Source organism: Rhea pennata, chromosome Z, assembly GCF_028389875.1.
Source record: "Rhea pennata isolate bPtePen1 chromosome Z, bPtePen1.pri, whole genome shotgun sequence".
Lineage (NCBI taxonomy): Eukaryota > Metazoa > Chordata > Aves > Rheiformes > Rheidae > Rhea > Rhea pennata.
In genome coordinates this window covers 53,705,489-53,727,111 of record NC_084702.1, presented here as the reverse complement: position 1 = coordinate 53,727,111, position 21,623 = coordinate 53,705,489, and the positions used below count along the sequence as shown (strand labels likewise).

At 40.4% G+C, this 21,623-nt stretch overlaps 1 protein-coding gene across 4 annotated transcripts in view; it reads right to left on the bottom strand.

Annotated features, from left to right (window-relative positions):
* SSBP2 (single stranded DNA binding protein 2) overlaps positions 1–20,892 on the bottom strand; it is a 188,100-nt gene extending 167,208 nt beyond the window's left edge. The window contains exon 1 of one of the 4 annotated variants that reach the window (XM_062600326.1): positions 20,699–20,892. In XM_062600326.1, coding sequence (XP_062456310.1) covers positions 20,699–20,757 — 59 coding nt within the window. In that variant the 5' untranslated portion in view covers positions 20,758–20,892. The remainder of the gene's footprint in view (positions 1–20,698) is intronic. The other 3 variants (XM_062600325.1, XM_062600324.1, XM_062600329.1) reach the window with 3 other exon arrangements.
* Between the last annotated feature and the right edge of the window lie 731 nt (positions 20,893–21,623).

Genomic DNA, 21,623 nt, shown 5'->3' with positions numbered 1-21,623 from the left:
AATAATATGTCAGCTGCTCAGTTTACTTCTCTGTTACTCATATGGCAGTTCAAAATAACTTGCAAAGGAAATGCATTCTGCAAAGTAAATCACCTTATTACGTTTGGATTTGCGAACGAAAAATAGCCAAAAAAAATCCCAAATAAGATGCTAACAGTGTGATTATATTATCCTGCTACAAAACAATTAAACGTTATCAAATTTTGACTGTTCTTACTCTAAGTGTTAAGAAGCCCAAGATTAGTATTAAGTTAATCTGGCAGCCCCACTGAGAAACCCCAACATAAACCAGAAAACATAAAGTTCTAGCGTGCTTGCTCTAGGGCTTCTCAGCAGTATCAGTCACCTTGAAGCAGAGAGGCTGACAATGCAAAACAAAAACAACTCACCTAAAATTACTGTTATAAAGCAGAATACAGAATCTCTCAATAAAGATACACAAAAAAACGTTGAGATCTAGAGGTAAAACATGGAATCTTTGTCATTAAAAGGCCCCTGAGTTTAGAGCAGTAGAATAGCAAGTTTCCAAAAAGGTTACAGTTATCAAGAAAAAATCTTCACAGTGCTTAAACAAATACAGAAATTAACATTTTTACAAATGCTTTCAAAAAACTGGAGCACATTTATTAAATTGGATCCTTAAAACTAAACACAGATTTATGTCTAAATAGGGAATGGTGGTTACTCAATCTCAGGGAGGAGTAGGAGTCTTCAAATAAATAAATAAATAAATAAATAAAACACTATTTTAGATGCCAGATTTATAAAGATTCAGCTTTGCAAACGACTACTGGAAGGTTCAAGCTCCCTGAAGGAATAGTTGGGTGGTGAAGAGCTGCTGTAATGGGTAGTGTAGAGCTGCTGTAGACTTGCCAATACATACTTGTATCCAGCTGGTCCCAATTAATAGGATATATCCTGGTGGTTGCTGGCAGCCTTCAAGCTGCTCTAACTTATGCCACAGACCAGGCTGGCAACCAGAGGACCCAAGGAAAGGTTCTGCATAGATGACACAAAGTCACCTCCCAATCTGCAGAATTGCATCAGAGAGCTAAATGGATATGGGTAAGAAAGAGTAATGTAATATATTATCATATATATATAAAACAGCTTAGAGAGAATAATGAAGAAAGAGGTAGTATAGACAAATTATACCCCACTGCAAATGCCATTTAATTCTCATTTAAACTGAGTGTAATTTCCCTGTTTCCCCTCAGCCCTTTGAGAGAGATCTCTAGATTATCTGCTGGAATCACTACATTTCAATGAGACAAACTATTGTTAAGCTTACTATTGGTTATACTTAAGTTAATGTTCTCAAAGAAATTCAAAGACATCATTTGCCTAATGAAGGTATTGTTCCAATGATCTGAACAAAATTACAATAATAGATTATTATTTTTAATGCACAGAAATAGTCCCACCAGAGTAAAAAGCTACTCTTTGAACTTTGATCTGAAGCTTTATTAGGAAAAGATAATAAAATCTGTAAAGTTATGGTTAAACAAGTTAAATGGCTCTTAAATGGAAAAAGTGAATATGAAATATATTTAGCATTTTATTTTAAAGTAACATTCGCATAAATTTCATGAAATGGTAAGTTTATTCAGACATTTGAAAACACTGTGCATATAAGATGCTGGCAGTTCAGTATTTGGAATATTAAAGAACTACATCAGACAATAATCCAGGCAGCCAATAAAACGGTAACATTAGTAATAAGACAGACCATCTTGCTGCCCAAGAGATACTTGGGGGGGGGGGGGAAACAAAGAGAATGTCAAAGAATTTCTTTTAAAAAACAAGAGTTCCCGTGTTATGGTTTTCTGCTTTTAATTTATTCACTTCTAATCAGAGTATGTGTTTTTTAAACAAAAAAACAATTACATGGATTTTTTAAATACTAAACACTATGTCTTAAAAATAAAGAGGAAGATCGAGTGAAAACATAGTTAAAGTAATATTAGCCAGAGAATGGAGTAATGAGGTTAACTCAAATACTTTAGACCAGGACCCAAATTTCCCCCCAAATTTTGAAGCGTTTAGATCCCTGGGAATAAGTATGAGCACTTTGGCAAGCATGGTCATGAATATATTAACTAACAAGAGCCATTTCTTCCCCCAGTTAATATATATCAGGGGAAAAACATGTAAAGAGACTAAAATATCTAAATATCTCAGGCTAAAAATATCAAGAACTCCCTCAGCTGGAAGTTGTTAACAGAGCTCTGATAGAAATAAGGAACCAGGACAGCATAAATTCTTTCCTTTCTCTGCAGAAAATGAACTACATTTGAGAGGAAAGTATTCAAAACATAATAAAAGAGGTGACTCACCCCTATCAACATACTGTACACACTGGAACCAGGGGTGGGGGGGCAGGGACAGAAACCCAACAATGCAGTCATGATGGGAGGAGAAAAACCATTTCCCTTCTCCCTACGCCACCGAGACACACTGTTTGTGCCCACCACGTAGATCTGAAACAGTTAGCACAACAGTTTTGTAATATACACAGTACTCTTGCCCTGGAGTATGACCTGTGGAGTTTGAAGGTCTTCAGAGAAAAGTAAATGATCAAACTCAGTAAATGATTGCTCCTTTTCTGCTCTGGAGCCTTCTGCCAAGGTTAACTTTTCCCCTTAAATGCGATGCTCCTCTAGAAAGCTATTGCAGCTACTGGAGGGATTGAAAGGCTATAAATATTTTCTTCCACTGGTTCTGATCCAAAATCAATCTCCCAGCCAACAAGATTCCCAGATCTGGACTGTATGCCTTATTTCTTACCTATTTTTCAAACTTAGCATGATGCAGTCAAATGAGCAAATCCAAAATTAGATCAGCCAGCTTTGCTTTGGTCTGCAGGTATGCACATGCACAGCATTCAGTTTGCTTCATTTTTGTGAGCAGGTTGAGTACTGAAATGCAAGCAGAATCTACATACATTTAACTGCCTTTTGTACTCAGAAAAATAAAGAAGGCCAGCAAAATGTGGTCATGTCAATGGCTGCAACTACCAAATAAATACAGTGACCACAATGCTTTAGGACCACTAACTTAGAAAGTAAACTACGGTTCAAAAATACCACATTACCTCATTTTGAAAGGAAAATTCTTACAATGCTAAATCAACTGCATAAAAAGAAACAATGTTGCTAAAGCACATAATGCTATGCTTTATCACCTTTAATTACCTATTTGAAATTTGTACACCATACTGGATCATACTACGTTAGAGTGACACTCAAACAGGTATGAATTTCTTAGAACCATCTCATATATTTCCTTCTATGCCGCATCTGACAGAAGTGGAGAATGTTTATGCATACTAATGGCTTCTCTTACCTGGAAAGACTTCACAATTCACAGAGACACTATTACAATTCTACTGAACTCCTGTAGATGCTGTAGTTAAACATTAGTTACTCATACAAATGCCCAAGAGATAGCTGAAATTTACTTAACTTTATGAATGACTGAACGACATTAAAAAAATTATAAAGAATAATTCTGCCACTAAAAAACATACAAATATTTCAGGCAGTAGCATTATTGGACTCTAAATAACAAATTTTAAATATTAAGATCACATTTGGCTTTGAAAAACTACTATTTACTGAATATGAAACTTAACTTATGAAAGTTAAGAAAAAAAAATCTAAACTATTAGGTAATGACACCTAGATAACTTTATTGGAGGAATGTCAGGGAGTGACACGGGTTAAATCAAGTAACTGAATGTTATGATCTTGTCTACCAATTTATAGAGCCAATTTCTGGCTCTTATGTTTTGAACAAAAAAATTCGAGCAGAACAAATGTTAGAAAATTCTCTACACAAAATAGCAGGTTGAGGGAAAAGGAAGTGGTTCAAGGAGCACCTCTGAGTAGCCAGACACATCATAAATAAGTGTGGAGTCCAGAGCATCTTTATCTTATGGTGCTTACATCCATAAGATTTTGGAGTCAACAGGGTTCAAAGACTACCTTGATACCTAAGGCAGTTTATGTATTATTCCTAAAAGCAGAACATAGGAATGTTCCACAAGGACGAGCCAGATCATCTCTATCTGTGATATTTCGATGTTTATAGTTTTCTACCAAGTCTATAAAAATGTATCACTGTTGTATTTTAAATTTTTGAGGGGTGGAGGTTTGTTTGTTTGAACTAAAAGATCTGCTGCTAGTTTACAAGTGCAAGTTCTGTTTCATTCACATGACCCAATTTCTTGCATCCAACACATCAAGCACATCTTTCCCAAAGCAGTTCTGTATCCTTATTTAAAGAAATTCTACCATACACAAAATACTATGCCATAGATGCTTTTTACAAAATAGCTGTAATAAAGTTTGCAAACAAGTCAACATATACATATACAATGTTTGTAATCTACCTGCCAACAATTCAGCTAGGAGATGAACAGCAGGTAAGAAAATGAACCAGCACTAAGTAGTCATCTTAATCCTTTACTTAATCTTGCTTTCAGAATTAATCTAAATCAAGGAATTGGATTTTGAAATTCTCTTATGAACAAAATGTGCTGTTCTAGATCACAGCTGCCAGACTGTTTCAGACCTGATGGTTTATGGATACTGTGAGGCCAAATCTGTAAGAAATAGTATCATTCACTAGACCAAATCAATAGAGCTGACGGGGGTGGGGGGGGAAAAAGGATAAACCTTTGGGGCACAAAAGCTTCTTCAGATCAATTGGGCTACCAAAGGGAAAGCACAAACTACACCTTCTTAGGATAGGCTTGTGTCAATTGCCAAGGGCTATCCAGGGAGACACACTGATGGAGGCTTTTTGGAAGAATCAGAAGCTTGTTTTACCAGACAAACATCAGGGGAGCTGTAAATTCCTAGGCAGAAAAATTACATATAAAGACAGCTTTTGTTCTTTTCAGATACTTACTTTCAAATTGTTTTTGCGCTAAACAAATACTTCGCTTTAAGAAGTTCTTTTGTTGATGTTGCTCCTGTCATTGCTCCAAAGAGAAGTAAATCACAGGTGCTGAATATAAAGCCAGCCCTGGTGAGGTAATTGCAGTTATTCCACAAGAGACCAGCTCCAGGCCATAGGTACAAAGCAGTAAATTTCACAGTTCCCTCCCAGGGGACTGACCAGAGAGCAGGGGTGCAACCAAATAAGCTAGAAAGTGAATCAAGAGTTAGTCTATTAACCATGAAAATGCCTCTTTTAATTTATTTTCTACTTGAGTCAAACAAGCTTTTTAATCAACCTACTTCTGTGATTCAGTACGTGCAGTTAACATCCAGTTGCCTCCTTTGAGGACAAAGAGAATATTAACCCTGCCTTCTCAGTTTAAATAGGTGTAGACATATACCCACATACGCCCGCACACACTAGAGAATGGAAAAATAGTAAATTCTCTTTCAGACTGAGAGAAACCAATGGTCATCCTTCTTCAATAATGTTAATTCTTTAAATATGCTCTTTTATTTGAAAAACTGAAATTCCAAGGAAGTCATGGCCACCATAAAAAGTGGCTGTCCAGAACTGGTTTTAAGTTTAGCTGAAATCAATAGGGAAATCACAAAGGCAGAATGAATATAAAAATATTCCCAGTTTGATGCTATAGAATACATAGGAATTTGTGGAATGATACAATTGGCCTCTCCAATCTGCTTTCTTGGATGCTCCTCTTGGATCCCTCCCTCTTGAATGCTTTAGAATAAGGTATTAGAAAACCCATAGCATATACAGCACTGTTAGAGGTTAAATTTCCCTTCCTTTTCCTTGATTAGTGGTCTATTTGTATCCTGAATTAATGAGAATTTAAACCACTTTCAAAATATTCGTGCTAAACAGAAGAGTGTTTTCATCTGAGTAAGTACACTAGCCATTTTAGAATCAAAGCTTTTCTCCATAACAACATAAGAGCTCCTCTTTAATTTTGTATTGTGTATAAATTGTATATACTATATAAAAGAAAAATTAAAAAGAAACCATACCAAAAATCTTTCCTAAGTGGATCCTCTTAGCTGCGTTTTTCATCATCCTTATTCTTGCATTAACAAAAAGTTCATTTTGCCCTACCTTCTCTTTTGTTTTGTCCACTCTACTTTTTAATCATTACATGAATGTGGCAAGGCCACAATGGCATATCATACAGTGAGAAAAAATAAAAATAAAACCACTACAGAACTAGCATCAGGAGAGCAGAAAGTAAGTGCAACTTCAGCTTCTGCATGCACAATCCCAATTTGTTTCAAAACTTATGACCATACCAGAATGTTTTTGTATGGATATTCAACTCTAAGTATTATGAGTGTTTTGAGTACTTCAGATATGAAAATGAAGATTCTTACAAGTATAGTTCCTTAAACATTGGATAACTGTTAACCTACACTATGCATGTAAAGCTGGCTGTCCCAAAAAAAGTACGAAAAATATTTTTGGCGGTGAATGATGTTTCAGAACTTGTCTGTTACACCAGATCCGGCTACTGAAGATCAAGATGTGGTATAAAGAGGGAGAAACAAGTCTGTAGCTACTGCATGGATGTGACTCTTACGGCAGTCACTACTGCAGCCTGCAGTTTTTGGCAAATGTTCCTTCTCAAAAGTGTTTGTATGGTAGCACAGAATATGGAACAGGTACATTGAAAATGTATGTCCATATATCTTCAAAAATCATTTGTTTGGCTTGCAGTCTAAATATTAAAACTACAGAGTCCTTTTTCAACTCTTTCAGGTATTTTAAGCATTTTACTGAAGAGTAGTAAGAGAAATGTGCTCAATCCAGATATGTGATTTTATAGGGGAAAAATAATCATGGCTTTATGACAACAAAACTTGTTTGAATCTTTTTTTTTTTTTTAATAATTGATTATAGACTTATGAGGCTGTTCAGGGAATATTTGGAACAAAAATAACTTTCTCAATGGCTAGAATTAAAAATGAATATAGATACATCCAATATTCCAGCCTGATGTTTTTAAAACATCTCTTTAAGAATTCCTATGAAATCAAAATCTATTTTCATTCTTTCCTTGTAGGTTTCCCAATTGTACTTAGACAAATTATGTCATGTACCTTCAAAGCATGAGATACAGCTGTCTTCTGTTTTTGTTGCATTAGTCTCCTGTTTCTAAATACAACTTAAAACATGTATAACTATGTTTGCTGTCATACATTTCTACAGATATTAGGCTAAGTGTAAACATCTCTCTTCTGTGAAGAAGAATTAGATGTACAGATAGTAAAATTAAAAGCGACACTGAATTTGAGTAGCTGCAACAGAAGTCAGAGCACCAATGTGTTGCACCTTTCAGATCTGCTTGTCAAGCATATTACCATTACTAGAGGCACATCTTCAAGTTTCTCAGACTGTTCATCTGATCTGAAGAATTCATTTATCCCTCCCAGCTTCGTATTTTCTTATGAACTGTCCTGTGTGCATGCACCACTTTGTGTTTATTTGTTGATAAAGCACCTTTCCTACTCCAGCCCAGAAAAATCAACTTCTATTTGTATTATTTTACAACATACATATGACACACAGGAAAAAACAAACTTAATTCCTCAGGACAGGAAATATGCCTTTAAGTTTGTAAAACATCCTCTCTGTGTATAATACTCTATAAATATTTAATTAACACTGGCATCATCACAGAAGTTTTTTTGATTTATAAAACTGAGCAGAGCAGAAGGGAGTGTTTCCTCTACTACACCACAGTTGCAGGAGGCACCAGCAGTTCTGTTGTCAGTCACTGAAGAACGCCGCTACAACAAGCTACTCAACAACAATTTGCCACGTTTTAAAAAGTACTTACAGAGGATGCAGTAGAATTAGACAACATTTCACTATATTCCTCAAAGGCCTTGACTTACTATTCACATTTCAAGGCAGATTAAACAATATATACTGTTTCAAGAGGGCTTTAATAATAAACAATTAAAGGAGCTGAACAGTTCAAGAGATTGTCAATGGGAGTCATAACCTTCACTTCTAAGACAGCTTTGGATTCAGCAAAGGAGCCTCATTATTGCTGATACACCTGATGTAATTTCATTAACTCATCCATACTCCCTGCTGTACAAATAGCTTTTATCAGCTTCCCCCCACATATCTCAAATCAAAGGATGACCTAAACTGAAATAATCAGGGCTATCCATGACTAGTCCCTGATTCTTTGACATTTGGGAGAGGAGAACAGTGAACAAAATACTTAGCATTTAGCAAGCACTGGAGGATGGGGGGTTGTTTATCAAATCTTACCATTATAATCACAGATATTTGATAAGGCACCACAACTTTTGTAGCACTAGCATTGGGTGGAATCTTTACTTTCAGCTTCATAAATCACTGAATATTTATGATACAATCAAACCGCTTGTCAGCCACATGATCCATTTTGTCCTGAGACTGTCAAGAACAACATATTTATTAAGGAATTATAGGTCCATTTCTGCACTCAAATATTTTCTTCTGAAAGCACAGACCTTCCCAAAGAAAGCTTGTGGTGTGCCAATGTGACAACACAGGCAAGCTGAGGTTGCTACTGACTTTACTGTAACTTTTTTTTTTAAACCAATAAAAACAGGCTCCAAGACTAACACAGTCTGCCACTTTTTATGAGCATTAGGTTGATTATCACAGAAAACAAACAGTATAGATAATACTTATCTTCCCCTAACTAGTAATAAAAATACTTAATTCCAACAATGAAACATTGTTCATTTTCCAAACTCATTAGATGAATTTCAAAATGCATCTGCTAATAAAAAGGCATTTACAATATCAATATGAAAAAAACAAATTTTATATGCACAACCATGGGATTTGCATATACCTGATAAAATACTACTTACTATATTTTCAAAACACTGGGCCCTTTCTAGAAAACTAAGAGACTTTTTTTAAAAAAAAAAAAAAAAAAAAAAGTAAAACTCACTCCCAAAAGTAAGAGGCATTACAAGTAAAATGAAAGTGAATACAAAATACAGGATACTGTGTAATCAATATTTTCTTCGCATTACATTAATTTCTTCTTCAAGATTGAAATAATCTCTTTCACAGAAATGTTTTTTTCTTCAGAAATGGGAGCTAGGAAAGAAACAAAGTAGCCAACCAGCACTTTCATTGGCAATCTAGGCAGCTGGCACAACTAAGCTGACAAACTAAACCCGGTATCAGAGCTTTGATTTCTGACATGTGAAGTTTTACAAATTGATATTTTACTAATTGCAGAGGAAATGAGAGAAGAGGAAAAAAGTATCCCCTTGACTTTCACAGGCTGGTCCAAAGTAAAGCAAAACAAAACACACACAAACAAAAAAAACCCCAATACACCTGTTCTGAGGTAAACTTCTAAGGAAGCCCTTTTAAAGGAGATACAGAAAATAAATGGACAACAGAAGTTATATTCCTTTATATTTTGGCTCTATTATCACAAATCACAGATCTTCCTAAAAATGAGAATTGAAGTGGATGTCAAAGCAGTGTGAAAGATTGGGTCTAGAGGACTGGAAAACTTGGTACGCTGGAAGGCTCAGGTCATTCTGTGTATAGGGAATAGTGGCAAATGCTACGTAGAGAAAGAATCTGGAAGGGCCAGTCATAAAGAGGGACTTGAATAGTGCTTTGACAAATTAAGCTATGTATATAACCATGATTAGGCAAGCAATGAGCCTAAAATTTTCCTCCTTTTTGCCCAGCTGGCACGTGTAGTTGTCTGTTTTCTGGAGCCTGGCACCCTTCTCCTGCGTAAGCTATATGGAATACAGAGTTTGAGAAATGCTGCCCCTAACTGCCCTGCCGGGCCTAATCCCACACACTCCAAGCTTCGCTGAAACGCATCAGGGGAACAAGACTGCAGCTGCTAAAAGAGCAATGAGATTTGTTTCACACTGTTATACAACAGCCTAGATGTTAGGCCACTTCCTCAGGAGAGAAAAAAAAAAGAAAAAGAAAAAGATCTGAATTTACTTCCCACTTCACATCAATAAATTGAAACTCACCTCCCATGTTCCAGGACTACGCTTTAGCTACAATGGTGTACGGTAAAGCTCTGCCATTGTACAGAGATAAAAAGTAAGATTTAGATAGAGGAACAGAAATGAGCTGCCCAACTTCTCTGTTCAGTTCTCAGAGCACTCACATAGGAAACGTCACAATTTTGTAGGAAGCATCACAATTTTGAGTCCCTATTCCAGAGGCTTTTTACACATACTATGTTAGTCAGCTACTGGGGAAAACAAAAAGACAAACAAAAATCTTAACATGCCATAGCACATATAAAAATAAAAGTTACTGCAGACATCAATTTTACTTTCAAAAATATATACAGAAAACACTTCCAGAAACAAATTTATGAACAGTTAGAATACAAAGTTAAGAAAGAGTGAACATGTATCTGTCAAGAAAAAAAAAATCTGCCAACTCAGTTTTGTTTCTTTATCTGCAAGAGTAACTGCATAACGGTAAGAAGGAATAAGTGAATAGATATTTAAAAAAACAAGATGTAAGAGTTTTGATTCTTAACTTACCACCTGACAATTACAGAAGCAAAGGATACAGTCTTCATGACATGAAAAAATGGTGTATAGTAGCTTCACAAAATAATCAAAGAATCTTTATCAGTGTGTTACTACAAGTGAGAGAACATTTCAAGAAGGCTCTTGCTATCCTGAACCAATTCCATTAAAAGACTTTCATTAATGAGTTGGATGTAAAAATATAAAAAACTGTGGATGACAAGTTGGGAAAGATTTTAAGGCCTTTTGGAGAAAAGAACAGAGTAGGAAAGTTAATAAGAGAAAATTCAGTACAGATAAATGTAAAGTACTATGCTCAGGAATAAGAAACCAAGTGCACAAATATGAAATGGGGAATAATTGGCTAGGCAGCAGTATTATGAAAAAGAACCTGGAGGGCATGTGGATTGCAAAATGGATAGTTTTGTTGGGAGGGGAAAAAAGGAAAAAAAGGAAAATGTTTTAGGAAGTATTAGCAGTAATGTTTTATATATAAAATCCAAGTATTATATATTATATTAAAGAAGAGGCAATTAATTCCTTCTGTTCTATGTTTTGATCCAGATATCATAATAATAAGACAGAGAAAAACTGAAGAGTCCAGAGGCAAGCAATGAGAATAATAGTGTTTTTTTTTTTTTTTTTTTTTTTTTTTGGGGGGGGGGGTGTAAGACCCATGACAAAAATTTCCTGAGAAAACAAAGAATTTGAAGGAAGCAGAAATTAAAGAAAAATAAGGTGTTATGGTCTTGATTACTGCAACCTTTTAATGTGTTAGAAAGGAACATGCACTAAAATTTTGTTTTCCATGTCCAGCAAGGCAAGAAATACTCACTTGGAGAGATCTCATATTCTCACTTGCTATCTTCTTGGGACTAGAGACAGAAATATCCTAAAGCCTAAAGAAGTGTGGAGGTCATCTCCAGTTTCTGAATTAATGTGTTTGTTGCCCTGTGAGAAAAATCCTCTCTTAGTAGCTGAAACAACAGCTATTTATTACCTGACAACTACTGACATTGAAACAACTGGTGCTTGAGAGTCTATGGCTCAGCTGAGCAGACATCAGAAGAGACTGACGAACGGATGAAGTTCAGCTTCAGCTCAGCCTGGACAGCATTCCTTCTGGTCCCTTCATAAGCCAACAGAGCAAGAACAGTAATCAGGTGGCCCAAACCCCGAACAACGTATCTGAGGAGGCTTGAAGCTGTAGCTACAAAATATTCAGAGAGAAAGACGAGCTGTATTCCTTCTGATGCCCAAGGACATTTTTGCAGAAGAGTCTAAAGGTAACCATTTTTAGCAGCTTTTAATTGCCTGCACAAAGAGCAGCATGCTGCACCGCACAGGAGCATGCCCTTTCCTGCATCCGACAGGTTCGTCGAATGATCACCATTACATGGCTCTGCCCAATCACAATACTATCCTGAATCATACGATCACACATTTTCAGTCTCATTCCCTAAGGAAAGTAAGCTTACGAGGTCATGCTGTGTGTGAGAGTGTGTGCGCGCCTAAACACACCCGTGATAACTTTCTGAGTTCATTAAGTAATTTCAAGAATATCGGACAGAGGGATAGCAGTCTCAGAGCTATGATGTTTCTACCAGTTGCTTCAGCTGTTTGCTTTTACAAAAACACTGCAGCATGAGCTTAAAAATATAAATGCCTGGGAAAGCAGACTTCATTAGTTCTATAGCTCACCGAACACTTTGTTTCCATCTTTCTCCGGAATGAATCACAGTTCTGCTGCAGAGGACATGGACTGAGGCAGCAGCCGCCCGCTGCACCAGGTGAATGGCATCACCTGGGCGAGACAGCAGGCTCCAGGAGACAGGGTGCTGCGTCACAGATAGAATCTAATTTTCAGGTTGGTTTTGGAAATACCTGTCTCTGCACAGGCCACAGGATTGCTCTGTACAGCAGGCAAAACAATTAAGACAAACTTTGCACACAGGATGAGTTGTTTTGTGTTCTTATCTTCCAGACACCCAACTTGGTAACATAACTCATTCTAAGAATCAATGGTACAAGAGACTGTGGAAGTTGGACACAAATATTAGTGGTTAATAAAATGCTCAAAACCCCCTAAGACCTATCTATCTGAAACTAAGCACCCAATAATCAGTGAATATTTTTTTCTTTCACCTTTCTGTGTCTTACAGGCATTTACTGGCAGAGAGGAGTGGCTGGACACGTACTTTTAAGTGTTTGTGAAACTCAGATATCATGGTGATGGGTATCAAAGAAACTATATATTCCTCCTCTAGGAACATTAGTCTTATGAAACAGCAAGTAAGCCATATGGTATATTCCAAAGGACAAGAAAACAGCAAATTATCAAATAGCTACTGATTATGCAAACAATGCTCTATTCTGCGCAATTAAAAAAAAAGAATTTTTTCGGAGAAAGAAAATACATCAATGAACACACAAATGAGGACAAAGAAAGAACTACATTTAACATACAACCATATTTTTCAAGTTAAGATGAAGTTCTTTAGAATGTAACTAAAACACTCAAAAATTTCACATACATGTGCACTATTTCAACTAGTTTTGAATGGCAAATCCAATCTTCCTCTCCCAAAGTTCCTTCGCATAGCTTGTCATTTGAGCTACATTTAGAACTACCACATATATCTTTGCCATTTCAGCTAAGTCAGTATTTAATAGATGCTTGTAGGTTTTTACTTCGATGTAAAACATTTTACCCTTGGTTTCAAAGGCATTTGTTTGCAGTGAAAGAATGGTCCTCTTCTAGCATCTGAAGAGAGCATATGTTCCTCCTAAACCTGTGTCAGACCTAACAATCTTCCCCTTTCTCCTCTGTATCCTCCAAGAAGGTATTCTGTTTTGTTTTTCTTTTTTTCCCCCTGGTTTTATTTCCTGCTTTGCACTAGGTTCATTTTCCACAACTAGATTCACTCAGCTCCCACTCAGACCTCTGATCCTAATGCCAGCCTCCTTAGACAGTAATTTATTTCTGTCCCTAGATCTGCCATTTCCATCCTACTCCCTCCAGTCTACTTCATGAGCCAAATCCCAGTTATCTCCTTTATTTCCTGACATCTCTCAGTTTTAGACTCCCATTGCTTCTCACCAATGTCCAGTCCGAATTTTTCCTCCTCAGGCTTCTCTTCTGATCCCAGTATTTCCATATTCTGCAGTTCTTTTTTAGACATTTCGCCTGATCTGCTTCAGTTCTCTCGCTGCACACTCCACAGTCCTCTCAGACCCTTCTTCCTACCTGAGGTCCAATCCCTTTCTCTAACAAACGCCATTCAGCCTGGCTCTTCACACGAATTTCAGTTTTCCATCCTTAAGTGAACTCTATCCCTTTTCTCCTTCTTAGTTCCTAAATCATGTCTCCTATGCAGCCAGGTGCAGTTTATCTCCTCAGAGATAAAGCCTGTTTTCACCCATAAGCCCTCGGCTACTGCATGTTCCACCACTGAATGGGACAGGATGCACGTTGTACTCAGAGACCGGACATCTGGGGCTTGCTCCCTCCAATCCATGGGAATGGCATGTGCGCAATCTACTCAGAGTGCATCTTTGCTGCCTTCTCAGCAAAGATGAAATATTTAGAGATTACAGTTAGTAACCTCTAAACATATGCAAATTGTTCTTTTTGAAAGGCTTGTATCCTGGCTAAATTCAAACGCTTTGTCATGCAAAAGGCAAAAGCCCTGAAATAAAATCCCTCATGCTTTTTCAACCAAATTTCAAGTGTTCGAAGGGTGAGAGGCATTACAGGTTTCCATAGTAAAAGTTGCCAGAACTTTTAAAACACTGGAAAATATATTTTTCTATTTGTCTAATTTTCAAAATCAGCCAAAACATTGCAGCTGAAATTTTACACTCACAGAAATTAAAACAATCAGCATAATATTTAGTGCATATATACACAAATATAATAGAGCAGAGTATATATTTATACATACATATTTTCTGCCCTCACATATACACGCCATTATAAATTTCAGTCCAAACAGTTAGTTTGGCAAAGTTATAAAGATCTTGTTTGGCTACTTTAATATTTGGTGATATTATCATCTGTCTATAATTTAAGCAAAATGAATTATTAATATATACTGGTTTCTGTTAATTACTGTCTCCTCCAGCAAGATTTAATTATCTCTAAACCAAGCCCAGATCATGCTTGCTATAGTCAACAGTATGTCTGTTGTACAAAATGGGTTTCAATAGGTTCCAGACATAAGTCCTCACTCTTCAGTAGCAAAAGTTTGCTTAGCATCACAGAGGCTATTAAAGGTAGAATCAGACATTTCATAACATTCACAATTAAGAATAAACACAGAAAAAAAAACTTTCATGAGAAGATCAATTGCATAAAGGAAGCAATGCAGAAAGATTTTTTTTCCCCTCAATTCTTGCCTTTCTGGCCTATTAAAGCACTTCAGCATGTGCTTAACTATATGCAAACAAATAGCTCTGCTGTAAGGTAGCTTAAAAGTCTCGTATGTATTTCAGCACCCTGCTACGATGAAGTTTGTTTCTACAGTCCACTGTAGCTATCTTTGTGTCCATCAGTGGCCCACTAAATCTACAGTGCAAGAGCAATTTTTCTTCACGGTCTGAATTACAGCATATATATTATTTGAAGTGCCTTGATATGCTGTTGAATATACCTACAAACTACAGAAGGGTGTCTGAAGCATCACGATCAACACTAACTACCGAGAAACATTTACCCTTTCCAGAAACTTCCTTTCTATGCTCCTCCTTATTAAAAACCACATTCTTGTAAAACTGCAAAAATTCTATGTTCACAGACTCCCAAAGCAGTATTCCGCAACTTCGACATTAACTGTCACATGCAGCCGCGATATATTTTATAAGTTAGACCTGATTGATGAAAAAAGTTTGTAAATGTCAAATCTAAATTTTGTAAAATTGTCCGGATTAAATCATGAGTTCGGGGAGGAGGGGGAGATGACAGGGGGACAGGGCAAAGAATCAATATATCACCACCTGAAGTCTGAAAACTTCGTTCACTATTTCCCAGTGATAAGCATAAAATTTATCATTGATGGCAATAAATCTTAGTCTGTCTTATATTTTACATAATTACAAACATTACAGCCGGAAGTAGTAATATAAATTTATGCAATGCTCTCTTTCCAATTCTGAAAACAAAAACAAAAAACAACCTCTAGAAATCCGTAAGTCTTCTAAAACCTTAACAACTCTCTTACGTTTACTACGCAGCAGTAGAATCCAATGAGGAAAGCATTGGCTGCTTTTTCTCTAAGGAGAACTCTATTGGCACCCACAAAAAGAAAAACGACAGAAGTTGTGTAAATCCCTCTGTTTACCTGCTTGGGAAGAGTTACATATCAAGGCAGGCACCCCAACCATTCATATAAAAGCCCCATACATCCAAACAGGCAGTCAACCTAAAAAGACTGGAGGGAAACAACAAAGGGGACACCTTCTGTTTCTTCCAAGCAGCGGCAAGCTAAGCGGAAAAGAAAAAGAGAAAAATGCCCATCTTCCTTCATGCAGCCAACTGGCAGCGATCACATGTGCAAGACATTACAAGTGGGGTCATGCAAAAAAAGGAGGAAGAATACTATATTAGTAGCCATCAAATATTCTCACTTTCTCTAGGTCCCCAAGCTGCAAAGAAATCGGTAAGCAAGCAGTAAAATCAGTTATTTTGATCGTATAACCTTTTATATTAAACTATATAGGAGTACCTAGTCACTGGGTAATTTTTAAACAAAATTAGCATGTTTGCTGAGCCCCAAGGAGAGAAGCGCATCTTGGGAGAAACCTAGTTTAGAAGACTGCTGAAAGATCCAGTCAACTGACAGCAAAACAGATAATTTTTTCAGAATTTAATTTTGTTTACAACATATGCCTTTTAAACCAGCTCTCTACATGTATTTTCTAACTTAAACACCGTTAGTTTTTATAGATACTACAATCTCACAATGCCTGTAAAATTGCTGTTTGAAAAAATATATAACTGGTACAAAATTTCTATGGTCTGATCCTTCTTTCTCTGTAATTATCAGTTCAGAATTTTGCCACTCAATGAAATGTTACTAGGTCCAAGCTCCTAATCTGAGTTAACCCAATTTTAAGGAATAAGAGGAAAATCAAAAAGATGCATTTGCTGTGAAGAGATAACAAAAGAAGATGTTACGAAAAATTTTAATATTTTTCCTTTAACAATGTAGATGAGCCTTATTTGGCCCTGACACAGCATGAATAGCAGAAGAGCTATTGTTTAATACAACTTTCCCATCCATTATGCAAGAGGGGTGGCCTGAACCCAGAATTAAGTAACAACTGTTCCAGAAGGGAGGGAGGAAGGGGATGAAAACAATTCTGAATTTTCTCTTCTCATCATCTTTCCACTTCACAGGTACTGTGCCTCCATTTTTAGTGATTTACTTAGCTATGCCAAACCTCTGTGTTATAAAATTTGATATTACTTTTCCTGAGTTCATCTATCCGCATGTTGGATTTGTTGTTAAGCCATGTAAAATACGTAATTCGCCCCCAAGGTCAGATGGGAGGGACACAGAGAAAGAATATAAAATGAACTCCATCTTTGCAACTGAAAACTTGCCAAATGCTACTTTAAGTGATTTGTAAAACTTCATTTAATAGAAATTAAACAACTCCAAAAGATACAAATATTACAGACAGCATAAATATTTGGCCCTCATCAGCCTGTAAAATATTACATCCTTGATTACAAACAAACAAAATCTGAACAACACACATACCTTTTCCACACTTGGAAAATACTCCTCAATAGACTTTTCATACACTAGTCCTGTCACTAGCACACATTCTCATGGGGAAGAAACATGTTCTATATAATTAGGCCATCCAAACTCAAAGTAGTGTATTTTTTTTTTAATTATATTTACTCAATTATTACAAGCGTATTTAAGAGATCTGGTACTCACTACACATTTTAGACACTTAAAACCTGGAGGAGACATGACAGAGTTAAGGTGCATGCTGAGTTCTAAAAACTTTCAAAATTCAAATTAAATATAATTACAATCCTGCTCTTCTTGATTAACTAAATACTTGATATATCAGTCAAACATATATATTCCTCTATGGTTTTCAAATTAACACAGCTCCATGCAGGAGTCAGAAAGAGGTTTATTTTTGTAGGGATATTTTACTTGATGGCAACTTTTCAGAGCAGAAACAAGAACTCACGCATCACCATGGGAGAAGCATTGCATGACTGTAGAAAAATATTATATGAAAGAAAAAAATGTAATCACAGCTTTTTGGATGTCAGAAAGGAAGTGTATGAAAATGGCAATGATGTGATCTGATCTACTAAGAAGAAACTTGAAAAGACGTAATACAAAAAAATCTGGAATGTAGACTATATAACGGCATTCCACAACCATAAGCCAAGTCTTTGGGCTTTTTTTTTCTTTTCTCTCTCTCTCTCTCTTTTTTTTTTTTTTTTTTTTTTAAGGAAAAGAAGGTTATGGGTAGGAAAATGATAGAGGAAAAGGGTGTTTCTAAATTCTCAGTTGTGTTTATGTGTAAGTAGATGCTACCCAAGAAGTCAGCGATCTGTCAAACCTATGATGTAAAAAACAATCCACTTAAGTGTTTTATGTAAGATAACCTATACACGAGCAATTCACATTTTCAGCTGTTAGTTACATGAGTGGGAGACAAAGTGTTTTAAATCAAACAGCACCATCTAGCAGGCCCCCCATAACTTTACTTCTGAGGGTAGTTACTACTCAGCAATAGACCAGTTTGGCAGGCCAACCTTGAAAGTTATTAAGTATTTTTACACTTCATAAAATATTATTATGAGCTTTTTAACAGCAAGAGTCAGGAAGAGAAAATAGATTTTTTTAAAATATTTTCATATTTTTTGTTTTTTTAAGTTCAGTAAGTAAAATTCAGTAGAATTGAAAAAGTTCAGTGTATCCTTGTATGGTGTGTATGTGCAGTACAGAATTAAAAGAAATCTATGGGGCTACTGTTTTTAGGATCAGATGAATCTCATGTTCCCTTATCCAGCCCTGCAGTGCAATTCCATTGCTTACTTCAGGAACTTACCAATTTTTAGACAAACAACAGGAACTACATAGCACAAAAAAAAAAGTGGTTTAGTGCTGTAACTTCACCCAGTAACAAAGTTTCACTTGGTAACCGAGGCAATTATTTTAAAACTATTCATACAGTGGGACTAAGAAGTGCCACCAGTTGATAAGATTTTAGTGCCCAAGTTCTGTCTCCCACTCCATCTTTGCAATTAACATTTCATGTCAATCCTGCCTTCCTATACCTTCCTATTACAAAATTACATATAATATTTCAAAACATGAAACAGAAACAACATTTTAAGTTTCTCTTAGCATCTCCCTCTCCTCTAGTAACAGAGATGTCTGGCCTGTTACTGTTCCAGGAAACATGCCTGCCAGCCTCTGGAATTAGGAAGTCTCTAAAATACTGTAGCAAAGAAAACTTTTAGGTGAAGGTTCAAGACAAACTGCCTGAAGGAAAACTCATCAGTCATGCCCGGACTATTCATTCTCATGTTAAATGCAATTCTGAAGCAAGGCGATTTCTGCAGCAGACACAAGCGAACATGTTTTCTGGTCGGTGGTCCCCGACCGTCTCAACAGCTCTACCCCTACCTTCTACAGGCTGCAGCAGACTCCGCAGCCCTGACCAGGCTAAAGCCACCTATTATACACTTCCTCCTCCCCCTCCGCTGGCTGTGTTCAGCTCATCACACATGGGCTTTTCCTCCTCCTTCACAACCACCACCTCCTGTCTGTGCTAAACCAATCTCAATAATGCAAAGCAAAGCTGCAACTACAGTGAACTTAAAGAGACACCATCTATTCAAAAGTCGTTTTTCTTGCAAGATATTCTGCACCTACTGCAGCTGCAAGGAGCGTATAAGGTTATAACACCTGAAGGAACTAATCCTCGGACCCGACAACACTGTTTATTGCCCCATCACGGCCGCTGTATTTACTTTGGGCAACGGACTGCATGTGCTACATTGTCAGTTTTCACTGCTTCTCGAACACACTGCCAGTTTCCCCCAGTCTGAAGAGTCCTTCATTTCCTTCTCTCCTGCGTGTGTTTAAATAAATAAATTCTTAGGCAGTTTTAGAAGATTTTATTCGTATTTTCAAAATCGCCGTGCCAGCGCCTACAGAGTAGTTCTCGCAGACTACCTCAGCCTCGGCCGGTTTTGACAACCCCCGCGGCGCCCGGCGCCGCTCCGCGCGGCGCGCGTGGGGGCCGCGGCCGGGCAGAGCCCTGCGGCCGCGGGGCCGCGCCTGCCGCCGCGCCGGGGGGAGCCCCGCCGGCCGCCGGGGCACCGCGGCCGCCGCGCCGCCCCCGCCCCCGCAGCCCTTCCGCCTGCCCGCAGCACCCTCGCTTTACCGGGGGGAGAGCGGGGCGCTCAGAAATGAAGAAACAGACATAAAGCGACCGGCAGGGCAGCGCTCCCCCCGCCTCCCGAAACACAGCATCCCCCGCAGCAGTCCCTCCCCCGCCCGCCGTAACCCCATTTTAACTCCCGCAGAACAATGCGAGCTCCCGGGGCCCCTCCGGCGCGGCGCGGCGCGGCGCGGCGCGGCCGGGCGGACGCGCGGGGCCGGCAAAAAGTTGGGAGCCGCGGAGTTACACGGCGGCGGCGGCGGCGGCGGCGGGAGGCTGCGGCGGCGGCCCCGCACCCGGCTGGGGCTCTTTGTTACCGAAGTTGTCCCGACACGCTGCCCCGCCGCCGCCCGCCCCGCTCCCCCGCGCTCGCCCTCGCGCGCCGCGGGCTCAACGGCCGCCCGCGCCCCGCGCCCGCCCCCGCCGCGCCACCTGCGCTCCCCGCGCCCGCCCCGCCGCCTCCCCGCGGCGCGGGGCTCGCGGACCGCCGCCGCCGCCCCCGTCCTCCCCTCCCCCCCGCCCCCGCCGCCCGGCCGGCCCCCCGCGCCGCCGCGGCCGCGGCCCGGGCCCAACTCCGCCCGCCGCCCCGCGCCCCGCGCCCGCGCCCGCCGGCCCCCCGCGCCCCCCGCGGGCTCCCCCCTCCGCGCCCGCAGCGCGCGCGCCCGCCCGCAGCGCCCGCCCGCAGGAAAGTTACTTTGTGCAAGGGACGCGCGCGTGCGGGCGCCCCCCGCCCCGCCCGGCTGCGCGGTCCGGCGGGCTGTACTCACTTCTCCCTGGCCTGGCTGTCGGACGGGACGCTGCTGTTGCTCTTGCCTTTGCCGTACATGCCTGCAGAGAGCTCCGACTGTCACGCACCTGTCAACCCATCACAGCCTCCCCGGGAACAGCCCCGTCACCATGGAGACGCTGCCACACACACACCCCATTGGCCGGCCGCGCGGGCGGGCACACCCCCCGCGCGGTGATTGACAGGCGGAGACCAGGACAGGCTGCTCCCTCCTCCTCCCCGCTCCCCCCACCCCTCGGCTCCTCCTCCCCCCTCCCCGCTCGCGCTCTCCCTTCCCCGGCGCAAGGGGGAATTAGAAACGGTTCTAGAAGGATTTTAAACAACTGGCTGTTCCGAGCGCGCGCCACCCGCCCTCCGCCGCTGCCGGCGAGGGAGAGCGCGGAGGAGAGAGGGAAAGTGCGGACTGGAGTCGGCAGCCAGCCGCGCAGGCAGCTCCCAGCCTCCCCGCTGCTCAGCCAGCCGCACAGGCCCCGCGCCCGCCGCCCTCCCCCTCCCGGCCCCCTCCCCCGCCCGCTCCCCTCAGCCCGCCGCGCAGCGCGCTGCCGCCTCCCGGCCCCCGCAGCCCGGGGCGCAGCCGCCGCCGAGCCGCCCCCGCCGCCCCCCGGGGGCCCGGGCGGCGGCGCGGCGCGGCGGCCGCCTCTGCCCCCGGCCCCGGCCCCGCTGCCCGCGGACCCCCTGCGGCAGCCCCGCGCTCCCAACCGCCCCCAACGGCCGCCGAGACCCGCTGGGCCCCCGCAGAGCAGCGGCGGCCGAAGGCTGCCCCGGCCGGGCCGCGCCGGGCTCTGCCGCCCGCCGCGCCCCGCACCCCGGACGTGCGGGGCTCCCCCGCAAAACGACCGGCACTCGAATAGCCAGGGCATAACTTAGGTTTCATGTGCTGGAGCTGAGGCCAGCCTTTAACTATT